We start from the raw sequence: 21,362 nt of genomic DNA, 5'->3' as shown, positions 1-21,362 counted from the left end.
ATCCCAGGGTCCTGGGATCGAGCCCGGAGTAGGGCTCCCTGCTCAGCGGGGAGCCTGCTTCTCCCTCTCCCTCTGCCTGCCACTCCCCCTGCTTGTGCTCTCTCTGTCAAATGAATAAATAAAATCTTTAAAAAAAAAAAAATGAAGTATTGATACATGCTACAACCTAGATGAACATTATGCTTAGTCAAAGACACCAGACACAAAAGGCCAACATCGCAGGATCCCACTTACACGAAACGTCTAGAATAGGCAAATCCATGGAGACAGGAAGAAGATTAGTGGTTGCCAAGGGGTAGGGGAAGGGGGAAGGGCAGTGACAGGGTCTCTTTCTCGGGTGATGAAAATGTTTCAACATTAAACCGTGGTAATGGTCCTCTAGCTGTAAGCAGACAAAAAGCCACCGATCTGTTCAATTTCAAAAGGGAAATTTTCTGGCAAGAGAACTGTATCATCACAAAACCATTAGTTTTTAAAAGCTCTGCAGCACAAAAAGAAGTGAGCAGTTCGCCTGCTCTGGAGCACCTACTTCAGGGAAAGGTCTCTGGAGGTGGTCCCACTTCAGAAGCTTCAGGTATGCATAATTCTGGACAGCCACGGGATTTGGCACAGGACCGTCCCCAGAGCCAGCGGCCCCTCCCGCAGCTGGCAGGGCATTTTTATACTTCTGATTCATAAGGTCATCTGCGGCTTCTTCCAGCCACTGGGTGACAAAGTCCAGGGAATCTGTGAAAAACAAGGCTGCGAACATTACTACGACACTCAGGAGGGCCGCTTCTCGGAATGACTTAGGGAAGATCCCCAGGGTGCGGTGTGTATCGAGGACGGACTTTGGAATCAAATAAAGCTCAGTTTAAATCACAGTATTGCCCATTACAAGCTAAGGATGATCAGATTCCTAGTAAAAAGAGATGGACGATGCCACGTCACAGGCAGTTCCGAGGACTAAACGAGATAGGGAATACAGAGCACAGTGACTACACGGCCAGGCCTGGCCACCTACAGATGTTCGACAAACCACGGTCTTCGCTCCCACCCTGACCGCGGCAGGAGCCAGGCTGGGGGCTCTGAGGACTCCAGCTCAGTGAGATGCAAACATTCTTGCCCACAGACAGGAGAAGACACTGGCGTGCGTCTCCCAGTGTAAAGCATCCTCCACACTGAAAATGAGGCCTTTTCCTTGTCTGGATCGGAGTCTCCCACCAAGCTCCTTTGCTTTCAGCCTCATGGGAGGGGAGCTCTGCCACCCCTGTGATGCGGTTTCTGCGGCGGCTGGAGCACTGTCGGGAGGGTCTCGAGTGTCTTTCATCTGCCCGCAGTTGCTCCCTCCTTTTCTAAGCTGAGAAATGCACCAGGGAGGGATTCCGAGGGGCACGAGAGAAAGATGAGGTTTTCACCCACATGACGGGAGCAGAAAATCCCTCCGACGGCGCCCGGAACGGGCCGCGGCTCTGCCGGCCAAGGTCACCTTCACACCAAGTGCGCGGCCAAGGGCATGGCGGGGCCCACTCTCCACGGCTGCAGGATGCCCCTGTGTCAACACACCAGTGGCACTGCTGTCCCGGTGGCCAGCCGTCCTGTCCCCGTAGCCTTCTGCAGGCGGCACGCTCCGCAGCCCACCAGCTCGCGCACGTGAGGAGGAAGTAGGAGGCTGGCCGGCTCCGGGCCCGCAGCAGCGGCTCCTTCGCTCACCCTTGGCTGCCGGCACCTGACTCTCCCACCAAGGCTCCTCGGCCTGGGGAGCTGCCAGGCTGGATGCCTCCCGAGGAGCAGTACGACACTGGCTGAGAAAGTGAACTGGGTGGTCCAGCCATTCGGGTCAAAAATTTCTCAAAATCGATGTCCACATCTGTAAAAAGGGGTTAACGAAGTAGGGCGCCCCTCGTAGGCTTACGGTGTGAGGGCCATCTGTGATAACGCACACGGCCGGCACGCGCCCCGCGCCGCGGGAACAGCAGCCAGTCTTCTGCGACAGTTTCTTCTGCTCTGCTCTCCTGACCCCTCCCGGGCCATCTCGGCCTTCGCTGTCCGCAGCTGGAGGAACACCCGCTCTGGGCGCTGCAGTAACTTCTGGTCGGGCAACACAGTCTATCCGGAGACTGCCATTTTCACCTCGGGACTGCCCAAGTTAGAGGCTAAATGGGACTCATAATAAATTGGATCCAGGGGCGTCTGGGTGGCTCAGTGGGTTGGCACCTGTCTTTGGCTCAGGTCATGGTCTCAGAGTCCTGGGATCGAGTCCTGTATCGGGCTCCCCTGCTTGGTGGGAGTCTGCTTCTCCCTCTTCCTCTGCCCCACCCCTGCTTGTGCTCGCTCTCTCTCTAATAAATTAATAAAATCCTAAAATAAATAAATGGGATCCAAAGACTGTAATTTACCCAGAACGTCAGCTGTTGATGAAAAACGCACCCCCTCAATAAAGCACCCTAGAAATGCAACACAGATTTGGGTTCTATAGTCCCCTGTTCTCCTGCAGTCGTCTGAGAGGCTTATGAAAATGAGACTTTTTCTGGGTATAAAACCAGAAAGATTTTCTGCATATAGAAAGGAGGCAAAGTAAAATTTCTTCATGTACCTCCGAGAGAGGGGAAAGTGAATTAAACAGTCACAAGAAGTCTGTCATGTTTTAAAAGTCAAGGCCAAGCATATACCCCAAACTGGTGTTTTCATTAAAAACCTATTTAACTTAGGCCTTCTTTGTTCTTTTAAATTTCTATTCTTATATTCTACTTGTTTCTCTTGCTTGTCAATTGTCAAGTCCAAAGTCTTGTGCTTTTCGGTCTTGAAATTAGAACACTCCCACACAAAAATTTTAGTTTTCTTTTGCAAACGGTATCGTTGTGCAACCAGCTACAGACCTGAAATGGAAAAACAGTGCAGGACACCACAAAGCATTAGACGTACTTGGCTGCTTCTCCAAAATCTGCTGAAACTTCTTCCTTTCGTACTCCACGGACTGCTGCATGAGATGCGGCCTAATGCTAGTGACGGCAAAGTTCGCCATGTCCACTTTCATTAGGTCCAACACGGAAAAAATTGCCCTGAGAGAAAAGGGAGAGAAGCATTTAGAACTGGGCACGTGTCAAGTAAGCACTGTCTTAGAGGAAAGAGGGAAGCAGATTTGAGAGAGGCTTTTCATCTCAAAAAAGGCAGCAAGTTGGAAAATCATGAGTGTGTAGATTAAGAAAAAGAAATTTAGAAGTGCTCCTGGCTGGCTCAGCCAGTAGAGCATATGACGCTTGACCTAGGGTCGTGAGTTTGAGCCCCACATTGAGCATAAAGATTACTTAATAAAAAATAAGCAACGAATAACCTTAATGAAAAAGAAAAATTTAGAAAACACAAAAATTTAAATAACGAATTAAAAAGACTGCAAATTTTTAAGCTGCCTTCTGTCCCCACTCCTCCACGCCCTACCTCCAAGCAAACACAGCTCCCCCACTGTCTGTCTAGGCAGGAACTGGTTCCTTGGCACTGGGTCAGCCCCCCTGGCAGCCACAGAGGAAGGACAGCCAGGACCCAAGTTCAAGGGCAGAGAGTGGACCACCCAGTCTCCACTCTCACACAGGCTAATTCACTTTCCTAGGGAAGAAAGAATAAGAACTCTCTCCTCTCCTCTTCCCCCAGGCTCTTAGTTTCAGGGCACGGTTTCTGTTCTAGTTTTGTGGCAGAACTGCAAGTTCACACTCTAAATGTGCCCAATGGGCAGACCTGACCCAATGCTCAGGATGCCCCAGTCCCGCCTGTCACATACCATAACCTCTCTCTCCAGAGCCTGGGAGCTGAGTGACCTACTTGCAGGAGGTAGCTGAGAACCCAGGTACAGGCTTGGGTGTGGCCCCACAAGGAAGGAAGAACAGGGTCATATGCCCTCTGAGTTCCCTGACGCCCTCTGGGATTGACTGAATGCTGTATGATACAATGACCTTACGTGTGGGCGAGTTTATTACGGAAAAGACACACAGTTCAAGAACGATTCATGGCCTCTCCCCTGCCATCCCGTCCACCTCCCAAGTACATGGCACAGCCCACTTCTCCAGGGGACATTCTGCCTCTCCTCTGAATGCTCATTAGCAATTCCCCAAATCCACCTCCTGCAGGCCAGCAACTGCTGGAAACTGCCCGCTGGCAGCCACGGACTGCCGTAGCCCACGAAGACGTTTGTGCCCACAAAGTGTTTTTATTTTTTTTAAGATTTCATTTATTTATTTGACAGAGAGAGACAGACAGCGAGAGAGGGAACACAAGCAGGGGGAGTGGGAGAGGAAGAAGCAGGCTCCCAGCCGAGCAGGGAGCCCACTGCAGGGCTTGATCCCAGGACCCTGGGATCAGGCCCTGAGCCGAAGGCAGACGCTTAACAACTGAGCCTCCCGGGTGCCCCCACAAAGTGTTTTTAAAAAGCTCCATTTCCAGCGTCTCTGGCGAAATCAGAAGATCTGACAACATGGCCACATTCCATCATGGCCACAATCAGCAGCCTCCCTTTCAACGGTGTACGGACTCCCACTTTGCTGGGCTCCCCAGGCCCTTCTCTTCCCAATAGCAATTTGAGTTTAGGTTGAGTTTGCTGCAAGCTCTCTCCTCAGAGGACTCCCTTCCTAGGAACTCCTCACTTGGCCTTATTAGAAGCTCTCACTTAGGGGCGCCTGGGTGGCTCAGTCATTAAGCGTCTGCCTTCGGCTCAGGGCGTGATCCCAGGGTCCTGGGATCGAGCCCCACGTCGGGCTCCCTGCTCTGCTGGGAGCCTGCTTCTTCCTCTCCCACTCCCCCTGCTTGTGTTCCCTCTCTCGCTGGCTGTCTCTCTCTCTGTCAAATAAATAAATAAAATCTTTAAAAAAAAAAGCAGCTCTCACTATTTCTAACTCCAGCACCATGCCCAGCACGTAAGAGATGCTCAGTAAGAGCTTGTTGCATGAATGAACAAATCCATTTTTAGGAGGTTTTTTGGTGTTTTGTGTTCTTTTTTTAAGATTTTTTTAAAAGATCTTATTTATTTATTTGAGAGTGAGAGAGAGAGAGAGAACACAAGTGGGGTGAGGGGCAGAGGGAAAAGCAGACTCCCTGCTGAGCAGGGAGCCCAGTGGAAGGCTCGATCCCAGGACCCCAGGATCATGACCTGAGCCGAAGGCAGATGCCCAACTGACTGGGCCACCCAGGTGCCCCAATAAGATTTTATTTTTAAGTATTCTCCACACCCAGCGTGGGGTTTGAACCCATGACTCTGAGATTGAGAGTCGCACACCCTACGGACTGAACCAGCCAGAAGCCCCTTTTGGGGAGGTCTTTTCAATGTTTTCTAAACCCTGAGGTAACTTCACAATGCAGAGTATTTTTATATGAACCAAATACTTATATAAGGACATGAAGAAAGCTGAAAATAAGGGTGGCTCAGGTCCCGGTCGCAGGATCCTGGGATCAAGCCCTACATCTGTCCATCCCAAACCCTACATCCGTCCATCCGGGCTACCTGTTCAGCAGGGAGCCTGCTTCTCCCTCTCCCTCTGCAACCCTCCCCCCAGCTATGCTCTCTCTCTCTCGCTCTCAAATAAAATCTTTAAAAAAGAAAAAAAAAAAAAGAGCTGAAAATGAAAGGAACTTTTGGAAAGCAACTTGGTAACATGCAATGAGAGTCTTAAAACTGTTCCAATCCTCTGACACAGTAATCCTATTTAAGAACTTATAGTTACGAAATAACCTAAAATACAAAAAAAAGTTTTATGTGCAAGGATGTTCATGGCAGGATTCAATAATTATATGTACTTTAACTGTCCATCTTAACAGAGTAATAGTTAACCATATCTCTGCAAATGAGTATCTTGCAGCCATTGCAAATGCTTACAGAGAGTTTAAAAAAAAAATCTAAGTTGGTTATAAAAGAGATGCTGTGGTGTTGGAACTGCCCAAGAGCTCGAATGCAATGGTGGAGACACAAACTTACACAGGGGATAAAATGATATAAAAATTAATGTACACACACACAAACACATCCAAGTAAAACTGGAAATCTAAGTGAGGTCCCTGGATTGTATCAATGTCAATGTTCTAGTTGTGATACACTATAGGTTTGTGAAATGTTAGCTTTGGGGGAAACTGGATAACGTGTACTGTATTGTTTCTTACAACTCCACATGAATATACGATTATCCCCATGACATTTTCAATTTAAAAAAAAAATGAAATGATTAGGGTATAATGTTTATAGAAAGAGTCAGGCCTGCAATGCCCACCAGGAGGACTTCTTAGATTCAGCTGAACATTTTGGACTCACGAGATTACGATAAGCCCCGTGTCTGGCATCATCCAGTCACACAGATGGCCAACAAGCAGCACCGAGCATTCCTCTTCAGCAAGTTACAGTAACAGCCAAGAGCAGACAGACGTGTGGGGGCCACCTGGCTGACATATTTATGTGTGTGTGTGTGTGTGTGTGTGTGTGTGTGTGTGTGTGTACATATATATATGCTAATATATTCTGTAATAATTCCACGGCATGGCTTCTAGTGTCTCCACTAGGGACATGACCTGTTATAAAAGCTACTCCCCTAAAGGACATCCAAAGTGTACTGGATGTAAAGGACATCCAGTATTTTATAGTTCATTATCATGTCTTTTACTCCAGATGCAATTTACCAGTCAGAGGTCACTTTCCCCATAAGCCACGCTGCATGGTAGCATTTTGATGTGCACACCTTTATCTGTTCACAGGAAAAACAGAGCTAAGCAGTTAACCAAAAGTCAAATTCTCAGGCAGCACCATGTCAATCCTCTGTCAATAATATTAGCATAAAAATTATATAAATTTGGGGTGCCTGGCTGGCTCAGTCGGTACAGCATGCAACCCCTGATCTCAGGGTCATGGTACAATCCCCACGTTAGGTGTGCAGCCTATTTTTTTTTAAATTACATAAATTTCATCACAATTATATATGTTTAGAAATAAACACCCGGGTGCCTGAGTGGCTCAGTCCATTAGGTGTCTGCCTTTGGCTCAGGTCATGATCCCAGCATCCTGGGATCAAGTCCCACATAGGGCTCCCTGCCCCATCGGGTGCCTGCTTCTCCCTCTGCCTCTGCCTCTCTCTCTCTCATGAATAAATAAAAATCTTAAAAATAAGCACCCAAAAGACTAAAGGAAGTTAATATGAATTATATGTTAGTTAATGGGATTATATTCGTGTTAAGTTTCTTCAATGTCCTGGCTGCTTTTTGGTTTTAAGATTTTTATTTTATTTTTTAAGATTTTATTTATTTATTTGACAGAGAAAATGAGTGAGCACACAAGCAGGCTGCTGAGCAGAGAGCCCAACACGGGGCTCAATCCCAGGACCCTGGGATCCTGACCTTAGCCGAAGGCAGACGCTTAACCATCTGAGCCACCCAGGTACCCCCTTGCTCATGATTTTATTTTTAAGTAATCTCTACACCCAATATGGGGCTGGAACTCACAACCCTGAGATCAAAAGTCACACACTCTAGTTACTGAACCAGCCAGGTGCCTCTGTTTTTTGAATATATAGAATGTCCACATTCTTGGGAAACACCTGCTCAAACATTTAAGGCTAAAATGTCACGGTGTCTGGAGGCGCCTGGGTGGCTCAGCTGATTAGGCGTCTGACACTTGATTTTGGCTCAGGTCATGATCTCAGGGTCGTGAGACTGAACCCTCCTCACCCCACTCCCTCTCTTTTTTTCAAATAAATAAATCTTTAAAACAAACGAACAAAAAAACCTGGGAGATCTGTGTAAAGGGTATATGAGTGTTAACCTGCACTGTTTTTGTTTTCTTGGGGTTTTTTTACAACTTTTTTGTAAGTTTGCAATTTTTCAAAATAAAATGTTGAGGGGGAAAAACAAAAAAAATATCAACATGATTAACAGTGATTTTGCCTTTAGATGATAAAATTATGGGTGGTTCTTTTTCCGTCTTTCTACTTTTCTATATTTTACAAAATGTTTGCTTTTTAATTTTTTTTTAACTCATGAGTATCTACCCTTGAAGTCTAAATTTGAAAAAAAGCTCTAATCAAGCCCTGCATCTGCACTCAGCAGGGAGCCTATTGGAGATGCTCTCCCTCTCCCCCTCCCCCCACTCTAAGATGAATAAATCTAGAAAGAGAAAGAGAAAGAGAAAAAGCTCTGTATTTTAAGCTCACTGCAGGTGATGAACCTTCATCTTTCAGAGAACAGACCTGAAAAGGGGAACGATCTCCTTAATGTCCTGCAGTTTCCTGACTTCCTCATCTCGAGCAGGTGCGCACAGGGTCCCCATCATGCCGATGATGAATTCCGCCAGCTTGGAAATGTCTAAGGCCCCATTCTCTGCTTCTTGCTTTATCAGGTCCAGATCCAAGACTTCTGTTATCTGGTTTCTCAGTCTAGTGTGACCAGGCAGCAAGAAAGATAAGAGAGTCTACAAAAGAGCACAGCCAAGTTTGATCAAAGTTTCTTAGACATCATTTTTTATCATATGCAAAGGAATTTACAATTACCCAAATAAGGGCTTATCAATTGTTACTGTAATACAAATGCTACTGTGAAACATATTTTAACCTCTTCCTTAACAATCTATAGAAAACATGCTTACAAATCATTTAAAGTACGCTCTATGCCCAACATGGGGCTTGAACTCACAACCCTGAGATCAAGAGTCTCATGTTGTACCGACTGAGCCAGCCAGGTGCCCCTGTTTGCAAATCATTCACACCGGCTATTTAAGTTTCCATTTAAGGTTTATGTAGCAGTCAGCCAGATACAAGATAAACTGTCAAAAGCAAGAAAAAACGTAACGTGAGCTTCTGAGCCAAGCACAGATGCCAAGTTCCACGGGGACACTTCTTCTTTGATACTACTGCTAAAGGTATTTGCAAAGAGTCTTCTACCTAATGCTTTCTCTGTCGCACAGACTGAATCACTTTTTGGCCACTATAAATTGAACACATCCACACCTATTAAAATGTTTATAAATCACCTATATTGTAAAATAACTTTTGTTTTCTTTAAATAATTCTGTTTTTAAAAATAGAAACTTTCAGGGGCAGCTGGGTGGCTCAGTCAGTTAAGCGCCCAACTCTCGGTTTCAGCTCAGGTCATGCATTCAGGGTCATTTGGGGTCGCGAGATGGAGCCCCATGTTGGGCTCCGCGCTCAGTGCAGAGTCTGCTGGAGATTCTTCCCTCCCCCCAACCCTGCTCCTGCATGTGTACTCTCTCTCTCTAAATAAATCTTTAAATATATATATACCTTCATTTACAAAAGTAAAGCCTTCAGGTTATCATAGCTCATTTCAAATTTTTAAAAGGGCATTGAGCCAAAAATAGTCTCAATCAACATTTCAGCAAGTACTTTAACTTATCCTTCAATTTCTTTCAAGTCTTCTGGTGCAGTAACACAGAGAGGCTGAATACGCCTAACACACCAGAAAAGCACCACAATTTGTTCTTTGCCTCACCTCTTTGATTTCTCCAACAAGCTTGATGGCATGGTCATATGTCGGGGGGTCTTCACTTAGCTGGACACTCAAGCAATCCCAAAAAGCTTTATGTACAATCTCCTTTACTCTCTTCTCCAAACTGGAAACAAATGAAAAAAGAAAAAAACAAATAAAATATTTGAGCTTCAAATCATTTTCAAAAGCACAAATTCTACAGGTTGAGGGTGAGAAATTTTAAAAATAATCTGGATGAAGGAAAGATTTCCTGGATATACTTAAATCAAGTACACGCCTTATTTTAAGTTTAGTGGTTTATTTCAATAAAGACCTTACTGGACAGAATAATTTTCAACTCACTTGACAGATTACATTGGGCCAATCAATAGCAGGTAACAGTGCCATATGATAAAAAGCATACTGAAGTGTTCAGAGCTGCTGTCTTCATTTTCCCTGATACCAGCACGTTTCTTAAGATATTTATGATTAAGTAGTTTAAGATAACAACTCAGCATGTATATAGGCTGAAGGACTTTATTTCCATTTTAGAAAATATCCTATTCCTATGAGATCTATGAGACACTTGCTCAATTAGGTACCAAACTGTAACAACTAACATATAACATCTCATTAAAACCAGTCTTTAGGGGCGCCTGGCTGGCTCGGTCGGTAGAGCATCATATCGGGGTTAGGAGTTTGAGCCTTTGGAGATTACTTACAAATAAAATCTTTAAGAAAAAAAGTCTATATATTTTTATATATAGACTTTATATTGTGAGAGCAAAACAAGTGATTCTTCATTTATAATGTGAAAAAGTACTATCTTTGCAGAACACGGAAGAAATGTCTGTAAAGTCACAGAAGGCTCATGTGGGCGACACGACACAGCTTGGCAGCCCAGCAGCCATTCCTCCTCCTAGGCTAACAGACTCCCAGTGTTTATCACGGCACTTTGACAATTATAATGGCAATGAGTTTTCTTTCTTATGACATCTTAAAAGGTACACCTTACAATCAAGAGTTTTAGATTCAATATGATATGGACAGAGAAAATAACGCATAATCCTTATCTTTGTAGAGTTTACAATCTGGTGAAGAACACAGTAAACCAACAACCACAGCACAATGTGATAGATACAAGAAATGAATGAAACAATACAACGAAAACACAGATAGGACAGCTAAGTCCTAGGCAACAGGGGGAAGCTGACATGAAAGATGTCCACAGGAGATTTCCTAGACCTTTCATTTATGATCAGTGGTCCTGGGATCCATGTCCAAACACTAGTGATTCCAAGTATAAAAGTATTGTGATTTTTTTTTTTTTTTTTTTTTTTTTTAGCAACAGCATACAAAAGGAAAAAATACATTTGAATATACTGACATCAAGGGGAGAAGACCTTTCCAGAACTGGTAAATGGCAGAGTTCCGCTAAACAAGGTAACTCAGTAACAGCCTTACCTGTCTTCTGGTAATTCAACCGGTTTAATCCGAAAGTCTCCATTTACTACAATTTCATGGGCTAGAGCCATGTTAGTGACTCCTTTCGCTGTCTCTAGAAGTTCTTCTACTGTCACAAATCGAGGAGGACTAGCTGTAACAAAACCCAGTGTAAGAGATGTGCTTCTCTAGATTACAATTTCTATGACAGTGAGCAGAAGGGAGTGGTTCTGGGAGCAGTGAGCAGAAGGGAGCTGGTAATTTTGGTTATGCCTCTATTTATGAAAATACTCTGGCAATTTCAAACAACAGAATTTCACCCATTTCATTTTTCTTTTAACCTAGAGTCCTAAAAACAGAGACCACTTCCAACATTCAAAGTATTTGTTTTTGTTTTTTTTGAGGCTGGTCAGTGGAAATGATTAAATTAAACTGAGACTTAGGCAAACTTAAGTCACAGACTATCAAATTTTCCAAGAAGTGGAGGGTTGTTTCCTAATCTCTTTGCTTTCTGTCTATCCTAAATTTAAGAAAGGAGACCCCCAATTTAGAATTTCCTCATTTGTTCCCATTAGCAGTTGACATTTCACGCCACCACTAACACTGTGCCAGGAATGAATCTCCCCAAATTAAAATTTCATCAAGTAGTTTAGGGCAGCAGGTGCTCTTCAAAAAACTCTAAAGCTACTACCCTGTATATGACACCACAACTGTTTTGAAACCATAAGTTGAAAAGCACTGACCTAGAAGATGATTAAAAGGATATATTAATTCTATGTGATGGGGAAAAGATCTAGGCTTAAAACGAGATAAGTAATTGTCACTGGTTTGCACGGGGTTTAATGGTTATAAAGATCGTCTTAGGTTAGCCAAAAATTATTTACCTTCCACTTATTTTTTTCTTTTGCTCACCAAAAAAAAAAAAAAAAAGAACCAAATCTAAGAGCTGGTCATATCCTGTCTGGTAAAAAATCTTTATTCAGTCACATAAGGGGAAGTTGGGAACACTCGACAAAAATTCTTCTCAGTGTTTCCACAGAATATTAAAAAAAATTCTCAGTATTATTAAGATGCCAATCTCTGCCAAATTGATCTATTGATAAAATGCAATCCCAGTAAAAATCCCAGCAAGCTTTTTTGTTGAAAATGCCAAACTGATTCTAAAATTTACATGGAAATGCACAGGACCTAGAGAAATGAAAACTATTGTGGAAAACGAACGAAGTTGGAAGACTTACACTAACTGATTCCAAGGGCTACTTTAAAGCTACAACAATCAAGACAGTGTATTTTTGGCATGAAGACAGATCTACAGGATCAAGTGAACAGAAGGGAGGACCCAGAAACAGACTGATACACACATACGTACATACACATGCATGTGGTCAGTGAGGCAAGATTAGTTTAAGTGGTGCTGGAACAAGTGGTTCTCTGTATAGAAAATGACCCTCAAGCCTTACCTCACATAAGCAAAAAGGAACTCAAAATGGACCACAGACCTAAATATAAGAGCTAAAACTATAAAACCCCTACAAGAAAAGACAGGTGAAATCTTTATCTTGAATTAGGTAAAATTTCTTGAAGATACAAAAAACTCAACATAAGAGAATAAAAATTGATAAATTGTGATTTACCAAAATTTAAAACGTCTATTCTGTGGAAGACTCCTATCAAGAAAATGAAAAGGCACGCCAGATGGGACAGAATATATGCAAAACATGTAGGTGATAAAGGACTTGTATCCAGAATACAGAAAGAACTCTTGTAACTTAAAAATAGACGACAACCAGTAAAAAATAGGCAAAGATCTGACCAGACATCTCTCCAAGTAGATCCACAAGTGGCCAGTAGGCCACAAACAGCTGCTCAGCGTCATTCATCATCAGGGTGAGATAACAGAAAATACGTATATTGGTCTCTGCCCCTGGTTCCTGACACAAGACTCCTAAAATCCTTCTAATTTCCTAAGTGATAAGAACACTAGGAGCATCTCGTTTTAATATTTGGGTTTTGACCCCTTCACTGACACCGGGCTCCTAAACCCCTTGTTAATTCCTAAGTGCTAAGCACAAGCAGCATGTTTTGCTCTGATGAGGTGACTCTGAATGAGCTCCTGGCTGGCTTCTGGATAGGGGCTTGTCACCAGAAAGACCAAGCCATGATTAAAAGGCTGGAATTTTCAGAGAGGGTAGAAGGGCTGAGAACGGAGTTAATAATTGATCATGCCTATATGAGGAAGCCTCCATAAAGTCCCAATAGTAGGGGGTTCAGAGAGCTTCCAGGTTGTCCAACACAGCCACACTGGGAGGGTGATGCACCCCAACTCCATAGGGACAGAAGCTCCTGCACTTAGGACCCTCCCAAACCACCCCATGTATCTAGCTGGTTTTAATAAACCGGTAAACAATAAGCTCTTCATCTACCAGTTTTATAAGCCAGTAAACAGTGTTGCCCTGAGTTCTATGAGCTACTCTAGCAAATTAATAGAATCCATAGAGGTGTCGTTGGAATCTCCAATCTATAGCTGATTGGTCAGAAGCACAGGTGACAACTTAGACTTGTGACTAGTGTCCAAAGCAGAGGGATTGGGGGGGGGGGTATTCCTGTGGGACTAAGCCCTTCACCTGTAAGATCTGATGTTATCTCTGGGTAAATAGTGTCAGAATTTAGTTGAAGTGTAAGGCACCCAGCTGGTGTCACAGAAAATTGCTTGGTGGGGGGAAGGGGGGTAAAACCCCACACATTTGGTAACAAGAAGTGATATACTCTGTGTGCTTAGTAGAAGAGACACCCAGGAAAAAAATACAGGAGGAAGGACTGGGTTTTGCCCCACGCAGATAGAACACTGTAGGTTTTTCCTTTTAGAATCAGGGAAATGGGGGCGCCTGGGTGGCTCCGTAGTTAAGCGTCTGCCTTCAGCTCAGGTCATGATCCCAGGGTCCTGGGATCGAGCCCCGCGTCAGGCTCCCTGCTCAGTGGGAACTCTGCTTCTCCCTCTCCCACTCCCCCTGCTGGTGTTCCCTCTCTCGCTGTGTCTCTCTCTGTCCAATAAATAAATAAAATCTTTAAAAAAAAATTTTTTTGGCAAACCAAATTCAACAATACATTAAATGGGTCATACGCTATGATCAAATGGTGGGAAAGATTCACTGTCCAGGGGCATGGGAATTCAGGGAGGTGATGAAAATGTTCTAGCAGCTCATAATTGTGGCAGTAGTGACACAACTGTAAATGCATTCGCCAAAACTCAAATACATACTTAAAAGTCAAATTATTATGTAGAAATTACCTCAATAAAGTTGATTAAAAATTCAAAGGCACTAAGCAGGAATTTGCTATATGCATACTGATTATTAAATTTATTCAAGCTAATGTTTTCTGTTGCCATTTATCAGAAAATGGAACTTCCATTGTGGTATATCAACAACAAGCATCAGAAGTTATTAAATTTCATATTATCTTAAGATGTTACTTAAGTAATCACTATACCCAATATGGGGCCTGAACCCACAGCCCCGAGATCAAGAGCCGCACGCTCTACCGACTGAGCCAGCCCGGCGCGCCAAGTTTTTATCTCTTAGAGATTCAGGATCGTCACCAGGGCTTCCAAGTTCTGTTTTAACCCTCGTTTTGCAAAACTCTTCAAATGTCTAATCATCTTAAACTTATGAAAATAACAGAAACACAACAAGTTTTCACATAAATTTACCATTTTTCAACAACTTAGGGCATTTGGGTGATGAGAAATAGTCACAGTTCACATGCTACCTAGTCATGAAACACAATGGACAGAGCATGTCAGGAAGAAATTCAGCTCCCTCTAATCAAGACTCTTGAATGTGACCTTGAACAAGTTATTTGAATCTTCCAGGGCCAGGGGTGCCTGGCCGGCTCAGTCAGTTAAGCGTCTGACTCTCGGTTTCAGCTCAGGTAGTGATCGTGGGGTCGTGCAGTCGAGCCGGCTAGGAGCCCCACACTCGGCAGGTAGTCCGCTTGGGATTCTCTCTCTCCATCTCCCTCCGCCCCTAAATCTTTAAATCTTCCAGGGCCATTATTTCTTAATATGCAAAAAGAAGATAACCGAAGGAATGTTCTATGAAAGAGGAGACTCTTCCAAATTACAGGTTAAAAGTATTCTCAGGGTTTTGGGCACACTTGGGACAAAACAGTTTGTACCAAGTGCTGAGAACATCAGACACCCGCTTACAGGAGCTGTCCAACTTAGAGAGTACTTAAAACCAAACTTATTAATGAAGAGTACCTGATCAAAGACAGAAAAGCTCCAATTCTAAGACACGATCAGAATACATTACAGATCTACACACAGGAATTGTTCATGGCATACTAATTACAGGGGTGTGGGGTGGGACTATTTTGTGTTTCAGAATTCCCAAATGGCAAATGTCACCCCAAACTACTATAGACCGAGTACAGAGAAAGCAAGGGAAAAGTTTACCCACAGAACTTACTGCACTGTGTAGAAATTGCTTGTTATTTTGTCTTCCTCACTAGACGGTGAGCTCCATGAGCAAAGAGACCAAGTGGGCCTGCTGGCTCACTGCTGGATTCCTGGTACCCAGAAGGAGCTTAATAAATATTGACTGACTGACTCAACACGGAGACACCATAATTCAAAGTCTAGTCATGAGCTTTAAAAATGTAAGAACTTAGGGGTGCCTGGCTGACTCAGTTGGAAGAGCCTGTGACTCAATCTCAGGGGTTGTGAGTTCAAGCCTCACACGGAGTGTGGAGATTACTTAAATAAATAAATAAACTTAAAAAAAAAAAAAAACACAACTTAGTGTCATCCATTTATCTAAGGATGCCTGGGATCTACTAATTAAACTCACAGGGGCACCGGCTGCCTCAGTCGGTAGAGCACACGGATTCTTATCTCGGGGTTGTAAATTCAAGCCCCATGCTGGGTGTAGGGATTACTTAAAAATAAAATCTTTAGGGGCTCCTGAGTAGCGCAATGAGTTGAGCGTCTGACTCTTGGTTTCGGCTCAAGTCATGATCTCGGGGTTGTGAGATCGAGCCCTGCATTGGGCTCTGTGCTCAGCATGGAGTCTGCTTAAGATTCTCTCTCCCTTCCCCCCCCCACCAGCACCCCTCCCGTCCCCTCCCCTGTGTCCCCTTCCCACCCCGCCCACACGCACATGTGTGCCTTCTCTCACTCTCCCTCTAAAACAAATCTTTAAAAAAAATAAATAAAAATAAATTTTTTTTTAGAAATGTAAGAACTTGGTGTCATCCATTTATCTAAGGATGACAGAGATCTACTAATTAAACTCACAAAGACCTGATTTAATAAACCAAAATGCTAAATGGAAAATATTAACTGGAATAACAATTGGTGTTTTTCATCTGAATACAGCATCTTTCACTGGTCAACAGGTGATTAAACACCAGAACAGAAGATCCTTTGTGAGCAGAGAAGCAGATGGAAGTAGAGAATCTCAGAGGAGACATTAAGTTACAGTTTGATCCTTACCTACTCTGAGGAGCTCTCTGTTTAAAGAACAGATCACCTCTTAGAATCAAATCACCACCTCAGATTAGTGTCAACCAATTCTCACGAGCCAGCCATTTTTTTCTTTTTCAATATTCTCTATCAGTTACTAAAGGTTCTGCACCCAAATTCCAACGTGTGCGGGGGCAAGCCGTGGTCAGACACCCGCCGGGGGACCCACAATTCCACTTAATTTTGACACTATCTACCTGCAGGTAGCATCGGATCCCACAGGTTAGGGCTGGGTTCTACAAAACTGCCCCAGTCGCAAGTCCACATTGTCGCCTGTGCTACAGATCAGAGGTTCCAAAGACTCCCTCCTCTTGTTTGATTAACTTGCTACAGCAGCTCACAGAACTGAGAAACATTTCACTTACCAGATCCCTGGTTTAGTATAAGAGGATGTAACTTAGGAGCAGCCGGACGAAGAGACACAGGGGGCAAGGTACGGGGAAAGGGCACGGAGCCCCCGTGCTCGGAGCACCCCCCTCTCCCAGCACCACCACGTGTTCGCCAACCCGGAAGCTCTCCAAACACAGTCCTCTTGGGTTTGTATGGCTTCATTATATAGGCATGACTGATTAAATCACTGGCCATTGGCGGGGCGCCTGGGTGGCTCAGTCAGGTAAGCAGCCAACTCTTGATTTCAGCTCAGATCATGATCTCAGGGTCCTAGGATTGAACCCCAGGTCCGGTTCCTTGCTTGGTGGGGCCTCTGCTTGAGGATTCTCTCTCTCCGCCTCTCCCCCCACATGCCCAGGCATGCTCTCTCCCTCTATCAAATCTTAAAAAACAAAAAATCTCACTGGCCATTGGCAATTGATTCAAACTCCAGCCCCTCTCCCCACTGTGGTGGTTGGGGAATGGGACTGAAAGTTCCAACTCTCTAATCACATGACTGGGTCCCCTGGCAACCAGCCCCCATCCTCAGGTGACCTAGGTGCTTTCCCAAAGTCCTCATTAACATAACAAAAGACACCTTTCTGGCGTTCAACACTTAGGAAATTCCGAAGAAGCTCTTTGCCAGGAACTGGACAAAAAAACAAATAGATTTCTTTATAAATCACAATATCACAGTTACCAATAGCAATTCTGCCCATAAATTATTACTCTATCGTAATTTGCAAGGTTAAAGGTTATCTTTTTGCTATTTACATTTTAATTTGTAGAATTCCAGAAGTGATTTTAGAGTTACTATAAACTCAAATGTCTGCAGTTAATTTCGTATTTTATAAATTCTTACTTATGATCTGTGTGATCAGTGCTGCTTCCTGATGCGGTAGGCCCCAGACTATGCGGTCTGAGCTTTACCACAGAGGCTCACAGCCCTGTGCCTACTTATTACTATAAGGAGAAAGAGCAAGGAAGCCAGAGGAATATTTTAGGGCACTGATTTTATATCTCGTTTTGGTATAGACTTCTCAAAGAATTTAATGAAATCTTCCATGACTTTCTTCCTAAAAAAATACATATGCACACAAATGTTGATATACTTTTCTAGCTGTTCCTAGGACCGCCTAACACTTAATCATGGGTCCCAGCTTAAGTACTCTTGCCTTACGGACATAACTACATAGTCTCAGATAATATAGTCTAGTGTTAGCTTGACATTAATTTGGAGTCATGCCATTAGACTGACAGGATGCCAAAGGCAAGGCCATCAAAGAATGACTAAAGATCTATACCAATGGTCCTCCTTTATCAGAAACTGTAGGTGATAAAACCATCATGTAGACCATATACATCCAAATTACAGCAATCAGTCCTGGTATCTTTATTTTTCTTTAAGATTTTATTTATTTGACAGAGAGAGAGACAGCCAGTGAGAGAGGGAACACAAGCAGGGGGAGTGGGAGAGGAAGAAGCAGGCTCTCAGCAGAGCAGGGAGCCCGATGCGGGGCTCCATCCCAGGACCCTGGGGTCATGCCCGGAGCCAAAGGCAGACGCTTAATGACTAAGCCACCCAGGCACCCAGTCCTGGTATCTTTAAATGCAACAGATGACATGCCAGTAGTATTAATAATTAATATTTATTGAGCATTTATTAGGTGCCAAGCATTATTCTAAATGCTTTATATGAATTCGTTTAATCTTTACAACCATCCTAAGAGATAAGTGTATTTTCCTCATTTTAAAAATGAGGAAACAGGGGCGTCTGGGTAGCGCAGCGGTGAAGCATCTGCCTTCGGCTCAGGGCGTGATCCCAGCGTTCTGGGTTCGAGCCCCACATCAGGCTCCTCCACTAAGAGCCTGCTTCTTCCTCTCCCACTCCCCCTGCTTGTGTTCCCTCTCGCGCTGGCTGTCTCTCTCTGTCAAATAAATAAATAAAATCTTTAAAAAATAAAAAATAAATAAATAAATAAAAATTTAAAAAAATAAAAATGAGGAAACAGGGGCTCCTAGCTGGCTCAAGTCAGTAGAGCATGTGACTCGATCTCAGGGTTGTGAGTTCAAGCCCCACACTGGGCAGGGAGCCTACTTTAAAAAAAATAAAAATAAGAAAAATAGGGGTGCCTGGCTGTCCCAGTCAGGAGAGCATGAGACTCTTAATCTCAGGGTTGTGAATTCGAACACCACGTTGGGTACAGAGATTACGTAAAAATAAAATCTTAAAAAATAAATAAAAACAAGAAAACAGAAGCTTCCTTACTATATGTATTTGAGACCAAAATGACCAAGGTCATATTTGCTTACAGTGAGGTCTTTGTACTCTTTGGGTGCTGGGAGAACCTAACTTTTTTCTGCAAAAATATTTTTTTTCTGTATGGCCTAACACATGCATAATAGACTTATCAACAGCATGTTTCCCTGAACCTATTGGTATATCTATCAAAATGTATGTGATACTAGGGGGCGCCTGGGTGGCACAGCGGTTAAGCATCTGCCTTCGGCTCAGGGCGTGATCCCGGCATTATGGGATCAAGCCCCACATCAGGCTCCTCCGCTATGAGCCTGCTTCTTCCTCTCCCACTCCCCCTGCTTGTGTTCCCTCTCTCGCTGGCTGTCTCTCTCTCTGTCGAATAAATAAATAAAATCTTTAAAAAAAAAATGTATGTGATACTAAACCACAATAATATGGGGCCCATAATGTTTGCTAGAAGAATACTATGTTGAGGGGCGCCTGGCTGGCTCAGTCAGTAAAGCATGCAACTCTTGCTCTCGGAGTTGTGAGTTCAAGCCCCCATTGAGCGTAAAGCTTCCTTAATTTAAAAAAAAAAAAAAAAGAATACTGTGGGGACTAATAAATTATCTGGGATGGGCTTTGATCATTGAAAGAAACACGCCTGAAACCCCAAAAATGTTCATATTTCTTTCAAATAAGAAGAACTACTGATCATCTACACGTTAAAGAGATAACATCAGCACTGACATTCTTAGACTGTGACACTCCCTCTTAAAACTTTCATTTTTGGACTCACTTCAAAAAGCTTAAGTATTCTTAATAAAAGACATGAGTTGGGGCGACTGCTGGGAATACTTGCGGAAATTACCCCTCTTTCATCCGTGAGGCCCGCTCCCTGCCAGGGATCTGAAATGACTTCACCACACATTCAGCAAACTGAATCCCCTCAACCTCGTGGGAACTAACCCCTCAGGCAATGAAGTTAGGGTGTGGTGACCACACTCACATTCAGAACCTATTTCTTTTTTAACCTGCACAAGCACAGTCCTGGCTGGAACCTGCCTCAGACTTTACAGATGCTTTTTAAATTAAAGCTACAATTTGCACTCCACCCTGTTTCTCAGAGCACTTCAGAGAGAGTGGAATGCCATAGAGACTGTAGGAAGACAGGAATATTCTGGACATGATCCTAAAATTTTAATTTCTCAAGCAATCGAAACCCCACAAGTGGGGGCACCTGGGGGGCTCGGTCATGATCTCTGGGTCCTGGGATGGAGCCCGCAGGGCTTCCTGCTCAGCAGGGAATCTGCTTCTCTCTCTCCTTCTCTTTCCCTCTGCCCCTCCCCACCTCGAGTTTTCTCTCTCTCTCAAATAAATAAATCAAATCTAAAAAAAAAAAAAAAAAAAAGGAAAAAAGAAAACCCACAAGTGACTAGGCTGCCAGTTGAGAAACTTGCTGTTCTTAAATACTAGTTATTGGCGATGTTATCCTATTATTAGAACCCAGCTCAGGGCCACAAGTACAAGGCAGCCTAATCAAAATATCATCTGAAGACAATGATAATATGGCTTCTAACCAAAGTCAAATTTGCTTACAATGAGGTCTCTGCACTCTCTGGGTGCTGGGAGAGCCCGACTTCATTGTTTTCTGCAGAGCTGCATCAGAACCTTCCACAGCATCTTCAAGGTCTTGCTCAGAATCATCCGATTTTGATTTTCCTGCTTCATTTATATTGGGCTTGTCAGGGTTTTCAGACATTCTCAATTAAGTTTATTCACTTTCCTAGGAAAGAAAAAAAAAAAAGTGAACCAAATGTTCTGGCTCTGTCGCTAACTAGCAGCATGACTCTGGGCAAACCATTCTCTTTGGGTTTCAATTTTCTCACCTGTAAAAATGAATGGGCTTGCGAAGATCTTATCCAGCTATCATATTCTACCTCAATGATTAAACAGATACCTGTAAAATAACGCTGGTGATTTATCAAATTTATGGACCTGGACCTCAGATAGAGAGTGACGAGTTTGAATATTTTTGTACCACTCCTAAGTACCATGTCAAAAGAAAACAGGACCGTACATTGTTGGAAGATAATACTATCAACTGCCTGCCTCCATTTTAATCTAGGAGTGATTCAGTTCTTCAATTCTTTACTTTCGTTCCTGAGAGCTGATATGAAAAGTCTTCGGAAATCATGCTTTTAACTTCTGCTTCCACACACTGGGCTGAGGAGCTGGTTCTCTGATTGTGTGGTGTGGATAACTAGGGATGACACATAGAAAGTAGAATCTTCCAAAGCATGTAAGAATATGTGGGGCAAATATTTTTATTTTTATTTTTATTTTTTTTTTAAGATTTTATTT

The 21,362-nt window shown here is 43.5% G+C and overlaps 1 protein-coding gene across 4 annotated transcripts in view; it reads right to left on the bottom strand.

Moving 5' to 3' along the window:
- The window catches only part of TCP11L1 (t-complex 11 like 1), a 36,864-nt gene that overhangs the window by 12,736 nt on the left and 2,766 nt on the right, over positions 1-21,362 (bottom strand). For 3 of the 4 annotated variants that reach the window (XM_026512157.4, XM_057317050.1, XM_026512159.4), the window contains 6 exons: positions 20,598-20,784; positions 10,888-11,020; positions 9,448-9,568; positions 8,190-8,410; positions 2,905-3,041; positions 530-726 (listed from right to left, as the gene is read on the bottom strand). In XM_026512157.4, the coding sequence (XP_026367942.2) occupies positions 530-726; positions 2,905-3,041; positions 8,190-8,410; positions 9,448-9,568; positions 10,888-11,020; positions 20,598-20,760 (972 nt within the window). In that variant the 5' untranslated portion in view covers positions 20,761-20,784. Of the gene's footprint in view, positions 1-529; positions 727-2,904; positions 3,042-8,189; positions 8,411-9,447; positions 9,569-10,887; positions 11,021-20,597; positions 20,785-20,887; positions 20,980-21,362 lie in introns of those variants that run through there. The other variant, XM_044389031.3, reaches the window with a different exon arrangement.

Source organism: Ursus arctos, unplaced genomic scaffold (assembly GCF_023065955.2).
Source record: "Ursus arctos isolate Adak ecotype North America unplaced genomic scaffold, UrsArc2.0 scaffold_23, whole genome shotgun sequence".
Classification (NCBI taxonomy): domain Eukaryota; kingdom Metazoa; phylum Chordata; class Mammalia; order Carnivora; family Ursidae; genus Ursus; species Ursus arctos.
This window is presented reverse-complemented; position numbering and strand designations above follow the sequence as displayed.